General features: G+C 53.3%; 1 protein-coding gene across 1 annotated transcript in view; it reads right to left on the reverse strand.

Annotated features, from left to right (window-relative positions):
- Positions 1-7,490, reverse strand: part of LOC127030052 (adhesion G protein-coupled receptor E3-like) — a 45,616-nt gene that overhangs the window by 27,854 nt on the left and 10,272 nt on the right. Inside the window, 2 exon segments of the mRNA XM_050915961.1 lie at positions 536-630; positions 2,255-2,432. Coding sequence (XP_050771918.1) covers positions 536-630; positions 2,255-2,432 — 273 coding nt within the window.

The raw sequence follows: 7,490 nt of genomic DNA on the forward strand, positions 1-7,490 counted from the left end.
AAGGGGAGTAGTGTTGAAATCGGTATTGCCATTTCGGATTAGGGTTAGTGTGGCTGCAATTCAATGATATTGGCCTCAGGGAGCTATCCCACAGTGCACCATTGTGACCACTCTGGACAGCAGTCTGAACTCAGATGGTTTGACCAGGTAGACAGGAAAAGCCCTGCGAATTTTTGAATCTTATTTCCTGTTTGCCCAGTATGGAGAGGTGATCAGCACAGGTGACCATGGAGAGCTCATCAGCACAGGTAACCATGCAGTCTGAGAATCGAAAAAGAGCTCCAGCATGGATGGCACGGGAGGTACTGGATCTGATCACTGTATGGGGAGAGGATTCCGTGCTAGCAGAACTACGTTCCAAAAGACGAAATGCCAAAACATTTGAAAAAATCTCAAGGGGCATGATAGAGAGAGGCCACAATAGGGACTCACTATAGTGCCATGTGAAAGTTAAGGAGCTCAGACAAACCTACCAGAAAACCAATGAAGCAAATGGAAGGTCCGGGGCAGAGCCACAGACATGCCACTTCTATGCTGAGCTGCATGCAATTCTAGGTGGGGCCGCCGCCTTTACCCCACCCCTGACGGTGGATTTCGAGGAGGGGGTAATCTCTGCCATGCCTGAGGATTCTGCGGACAGAGAAGATGAGAAGGAGGAGCAGGACGACGAGCTTGAGGAGAGCACACAGCTCTCCGTTCTCCCCAACAGCCAGGATCTTTTTCTCCGCCTGACTGAAGTACCCTCCCAACCCTCCCAAGGCGGTATCCCAGACCATGAAGCCAAGGATCACAAGCTAAATAAGAGTCAACAGTGTAATGCTGTTGCAAAAAAACCAAACCTCATTCTGGGATGTATTTGCACAGCAGTTCTCAAACTTTCCTACTCGTGACCCCTTTCACATAGGAAGCCTCTGAGTGCAACCCCCTTTCTATATTAAAAACACTTTCTTTTACATTTAACACAATTATAAATGCTGGAGGCAAAGGGGGGTTTGGGATGCAGACTGACAGCTGATGACACCCCCATGTAATACCCTCATTCCCTCCTGAGGGGTCCTGAACCCCAGTTTCAGAACCCCTGTACTAGCGGGAGTGTTGTAAGCAAGACACAAGAAGTAATTCTTCCGCTCTGCTAGAGGGATAAGGAGGATCGAGTCCTAGCGATGAAAGAAACCAACACAGAATTTCCCTGATCTTGAATGAGGTTTACAGGGGTCACCGTAATACCATCAGCAAAGGTTTTTGTCTGGGAATTTCTGTATTGGCTGATCTCTGTGCACATGCCAGTCCTGTGCTGCCAACAGTTTAACGTGTGGCTGCTCCAAAATCCCTTCCTTCCTCCCTATCTCACTCTGTCTCTCTCTCCCATCCATTTACACTCGGCTTTGCCTGTCCCTCCTGCTCCCATCTCTGAGGCTTCCTGAAGTGTTTCCATCTGCTCTACAGAGAGACCTGCTGGGTACAGACACCTCTGCCCGTTGGGGAGAGCCCACCTTTACATTTGCCTTAGCCCTGCTGTGCTGCCGACCAGGAGCTGCCCAAGGTAAGTGCCACCTGAGCCCCCTCTGGCACCCAAACCCCCTTCCAGGGCCTGTATCCCGCTCCCCCTCCTGCACCTCAACCCCTTGCCTGAGCTCTGAGCCCCATCCCCGAGCCTGAACCCCACATCCCCACCTGCATGCCAACCCCATTCCCCAGGCTTGACTTGGAGCCTGCACCCCCTTTCACACCCCAACCCCCTGCCCCAGTCTGGGGAAAGTGAGTGAGGGTGGGAGATAGCGAGCGGCGGAGGGAGAGGGATGGAGTAGGCAGTGCAGGGGCCTCGGGGAAGGGTGTTTGGGTTTGTGTGATTAGACAGTTGGCAACCCTAGGGAAGAGACGCCTGGCTCCTGGCAGCCCTGCTGACCCCCCCTGTCCTGCTTCTGGTGTAATCCTGGCCTGGCCCTGGCACAGCCCCTGCTCCGCTCCCGAAGCCAGACCCAGGCACATTGGTGGCTGTGGCTCTGAGACAAATAGAGACACCGCAGTGGACGGACAGGCTGGGCTGGAGGGAGGTGGGAGCCTGGAAGCTGAACCCTCCCCAGCTAAGGCTGAGACCCAGAGGGACCCCGTCCATGGGGGGTAGGGGGCTGGCGCACTGTCCCAGACCAGTTCCCAGCTAGCTGCCCCCTCGGCCAAGACCTCTGCCTGCGTAACCCAGGCCCTTCCCAGCTCTGCCAGCTGCCCCCTCCATGCATCTCATGGCAGGACCCACCTTCGCACATGGTTGAGTTCCTGGTGGAGAGGACGTAGCCGGCCCAGCACTTACACCGGTAGCTCCCGATGGTGTTGATACAAGTGGCCTTGGAGCTGCAGATATCTGGGGAAAGGTTGAAAGAACTGGGCATATTTTGTCCAGAGACAAGATGGCTGATGAGAGACATGATAACAATCTGCAAATATACAAAAGGTTGTTATAAAGAGGACTGTGATCAATTGGTGCCCATGTCCATCAAGGGTAGGACAAGAAGGAATTGGCTTAGTTAGCAGCAAGGGAGATTTAGGTTAGATATTAGGAAAAACTTTCTAACTCTAAGGATGGTTCAGCACAGGAACAAGTGATCTAGGGAGGCTGTGGAATCCCTGTTATTGTGGGGGGTTAAGAACAGATTGGACAAACATCTGCCAGAGGTGGTCTAGATGCACTTGGTCCTGCCTCAGTGCATGGAGGTGATTGTTTGATCTCCTGAGGTCCCTTCAACTCCACATTTCTGTGATTCTGTGAAGTGCTAGGCCCTCTGCACTGTGGTCATTTTCCCCCTTAGGGTATCAGGTACTCAGCAAGGTAAATACTTTTCGGGCTGGGAGAAGTGGTAGGGCAGAAGGAAGAAGAGCAGGGCATGCTGAGAAAACAGTGCTTTCCTGCGTGCAGTGCTGTCGGTTGATACGATATAATGTAACAGGACATGAGTCAACTTGGCTTCCTGTCTAAGTTATCGAAGATTAGGAGGCTGCAATGCTTAAAATCCTCAGAATTTGACCTCCTGCCCTGATAGCATCTGAGCCACCGTGGGAACCCGAGGTGACGCGTATCCATTGGGTGAGTGGAACAAAGTCCATGGGCTGAATTCGGGTGGGGCCAGGAGAGTGCAGAGGGGCCTACGGGTCTGTCTGCACTGGGGCTGGAAGGTGAGTGTTCCAGCTTGAGAAGACATAGTCACACTAGCTTTCATCTAGCTAGAAATAGACGTGTTACCGTGGTGGTGGGAGAGGTTGGCCACCCTGAGTGTGTACCTGTGGATTGGACAGGATTGTAGTAGGGGCAGGGAGACTGTCCTGTTGCTTGCCCATGTGTGGCCACACTTCAAGTTTTTGCAGAGCAAGCCTGGGTCTGTCTCCTCGAGCTAGAGTTTACCCCTAGGCATACGCTACATTGGTGTAACGTGCAATTTCCTCTGCTAACTCCAATGCTCACGTTGCACCAGCTGAGACTCAATGCAGATTCTCTGAAACACTCTTAGATTTACTGGGCCAGATTCTTGGGGCTGGCTGAGATGGGCTCACTTTGAGACCAGAGCGTGGTGGGGTCCCAGATGGCTTTTCACTCCTTTCACAGCTACTGAATCACAGGGAATAACTACTCCCTGCTCAGTCCCCCACACCCCTGCGCTCATTCCAGGCCTGGTGCTGCAGCCGAGGCTGCTGCCATCTGCGGCAAAGGCACCTGATCCACTCACCGGGGCCGTGATCAGCCGTGAACCTCAACTGCTGCCCCAGCACATGGGGGCCAGGATCTCCCCTGGCTCGGTGTTTGGATTGGGACTAAACCCCTAGGTTTGCAGAAAAGCACCAGGGAGACGGGTGGGAAGCCTCGCTGCTAGGGCCCCCCTGAGCCTGGGAAGTAGCCTCATATATGGTCCATAGCCATAGCACAGTGCGCTCTGCCCCCTATGAGCTCTGGGGAGCAGAGAATAGGCACAGCACAGTGTGCCCCAGCCATGCCCCTGATCCTCCGCCATGGGTCCTGGGGAGCAGAGAGTAGGCACAGTCCCTGATGCTCTAGCCTGGCCCCCAATCTTCCCTGATTGGCCCCAGGGTGCTGAGAATAGCCACAGCGCAGGGTACTACGGCCATGCCCCGAACCACCCCCTTCAACAGGCGGCCGGCATGGTGGGTGTAGGGCCCTTACACCAGCTCCAGGCTGGCTGGAGAGGCCCCTGCACAGGATGGGGGGATTGTCAGAGACCATTACGCTGCCACAGTGGCCCAGCAGGGCCTCGGTGTAGCTGTGAATCTGACCTTTGACTGTTTAATACTCAGGACACCGGTCACCTGGGTCCTGGGACTCCCGTTGCGCAGGTCATTACAGGTGGGTGCACTGGCCGCATGTCGGGCGTCTGAGGGCTTCGGCCATAGACCCCCGAGTGCCATCAGAGAGCAAACAAACTAATTTAAAGGAACACCATCCAATTCCCCCGCACTCCCCTGGGCGCAGCCCACCCACCCTTCTCCTAGTGCTCCATGGGAGAGGTGGGGCTGGGTGTATCCCAAATGGGGAGGGGATCCATCGGGCTGGGGTCTTTAACACTGAGTGTGGCTTCCCTTCTTGTGACTAGCTCCAGTTCAGCAACTCCTTTCTTCTCTCCACCATTGCAGCTCCCAGATTCGCGGCTGTCCCGTGTCTCAACCGTCCGGCCAGGTCATGCTGTGATCCCCATTCTGGGGGAGCCTTTCAAAGTCAGACCCCTCTCTCCTATGCCTGCTAGTGAAACCCTTCCTCCGGAGCTCCTAGCCCCCCTTGCCTCAGGGCCTCACCATCGGGCCCAGCCCTCGGGCTGTAGAGAATCCCCACCTGTCCCCTCCCAGGCGAGCTTCCTTCTAGCTAGCGCCCTGCACGCAGCCTAAGTCACTTTCCCTTTGCAGCTTAACTGGCTGATATGGCCCCCACTTAACCCCATTCTGTCAGGGCTGATGCAGGGAGGGGATCGCAGGGTCCTGGTCTGGATAAGATTTGGTCCCCAGTCTGGGATGGGGTGGGAGAAGTTGTGCTGCAGGGACTGGGGCCCTGCAAATAGCAGGGAAGAAAGGAGAATAGAATGAGGGGGAGGGTAGATGGAGCAGACAGACTGACCGACAGACCACGTCCCCTGCAATGGGTTGGGGGCGTCTCCATGGTCATTCGCCCCCAGTGCGCCCCCTGCCCTGCTATGTGTGACACCCTCCCACCCTGCTGTCCCTTCTTAGACATTGATGAGTGCTGCAAGACCTCAGATATCTGCAGTCCCAAGGTCATGTGTATCAACACCAATGGCAGCTACTGGTGTAAGTGCCGGGCTGGCTACGTTCCCTCCAACAGGAACAAAACCCTGTGCCAAGGTGGGTCCTGCCACGAGGGGCATGGAGGGAGCATCTGAGGGGGCTGAGCAGAGTCTGAAGCTACATAGGCAGAGGTCTTGCCCGAGAGGGCAGGGAGCTGAGAACAGGTCTGGGATGTCGCAAAAGATCCCCTGCTGCCCATGGACGGGGTCCCTCTGAGTCTCAACCCTAGCTGGGGAGGGCTCATCCTCAAAGCCCTCACCTCCCTCCAGCCCAGCCTGTCCGTCCACTGGGGTGTTTCCAGTTGTCTCAGAGCCACAGGCACCAGCGTGCCCATGTCTGGCTTGGGGAGCGGAGGGATTCTCCCCTCCCTCCATGCAGGAAGGTGATTCTGGAAGCAGAATGACTGTACCCAATTGGGCAAGGAATGTGGGTGAAGCCAACACCAATGAAGATGCCTGTACACCAAGGCAAGGAGGCTGGGTAACAAAATGGAGGAACTAGAGCTAATGCTGCAGGAAGTGGAACCAGACACTGCAGGGATAACGGAAACCTGGTGGAACAGACATGGCTGGAGTCCAGGGATTGAAGGGTACGTGCTGTTCAGGAAAGACAGGAACAAAGGCAAAGAAGAAAACCCTTGAGCCATCAGTTTACCCATAAACAAAGCTAGTGTTCTCCCTCGAACCATTGTATGTTCTCTACAACCCCTCCCCCCACCTCTGCCCAAGTGAGGGTTCTGATGTATAGATCCAAGCTCTGCATCAGTTCCACTGGGATTCCATCTCCTGACTGATCGTGCTGGGGCTCTGCCTGTCTCCAGCACTCAGGACTCTGAGCTACCACCATCACCTGGGAACTCCGACCAGTTCAAGCCTTATGGAGTGGGTGAGATCCATCCCTCTCTCTCCGTTTTCTTTTCTACCTCAGGTATTAACCTTTAAAATGTAACTGTTATGTTTGTTTAGCCCTCCTGGTGTAGTTATCACTATGATTCAATACATAACTTCTATGCTTCAGCTGGTTGCTTCTCTCTCTTCTCTGAATTTTAACCTTTTGTGTTTTAGCTTCCCCCCTTTACTCTGCAGCGACGCTTCTTGTACGTAAGCTAAAGATCCCTGTAGTGCCCCCAAAATACTGTGGGGTTTGCTCATCAAGTGGGTTACTACCAGTACAATTGTAATGTGAAAATGGGATAGAGATGTGTTAAACTTGGGGAACATGGGGGTTGGGGGAGGGAGCTGAAAGTGCTGCTCAACCCAGCTGATTGAGTAGAGGAACGCATGAGGGGATCAGCTGGAGAGTGCTGATTGACCTGGTCCTCTCAGACTTGCTCTGCTAGTGTGTGTGTGCACATGTTCATCTAGTTCTAGGGCTGGAGGAACCCAGCCCTGGGGAACCTAGGTCCTGCAGGGTAGCTCCATTGGGAGGGGACTTGCAGAAGGAAGGAGCAGAGCTCCATATGAACACACAAGCGACTTTCACAGCACATTAATAGAATTACAGAACCCCTCCCCCAGAAGAGTAACCCTGATAAATGAGCCAACCTCCAAAGTGACAGGCACAACTGGGAACAGCATACAAAAAGCCCTTTTCCTTCCTCAGGAAAGCTGGATCCCAGGCATGTTGGTTAATGCTGCTGGGAGATTGCTTTAGGTGAAAAACTGCTGTAATAATTGATTTTAGACACTAAGAAGCATGTTATGATTTTCATTTTATATGTAACCAGTTCTGTTTCCATGATCTTGACTCGGTACCTCTTAAATCTTAATCTTTGATAATAAATTTAGGATTATTCCACTATACTTATGCCTCAATGCTGTGAGCTTATAAAGATCTGATCCTGAGCTGTACCAATCAAGCTGCTTAGATTCAGTTCCTCAGTAATTTCTGTGAGTGTCCTGTAACAGTAACCTGATGCTACTGGGGGACACTTTCAGAGGGGCCTGGGGGCTGCGGTGCAACTAGTGTTACCGTGCAAGGCAGAGCAAGGGCTGGCAGAGCCCTATGGAGATTGGTAGGCTGGCTAACAGACCGGTGGTGTTATGCTTGACTAGATATCAGCTCCATGAGAAAATTTTCCTCCTGATCAACTGTTCTCCATGTGCACTGGACGCAGGAGAAGTAGGAATCAGCTAAATCTGCAGCAAGGGAGATTTAGGTTAGATATTAGGAAAAACTTTCTAACTATAAAG

The sequence above is a fragment of the Gopherus flavomarginatus genome, chromosome 10, assembly GCF_025201925.1.
Source record: "Gopherus flavomarginatus isolate rGopFla2 chromosome 10, rGopFla2.mat.asm, whole genome shotgun sequence".
Classification (NCBI taxonomy): domain Eukaryota; kingdom Metazoa; phylum Chordata; order Testudines; family Testudinidae; genus Gopherus; species Gopherus flavomarginatus.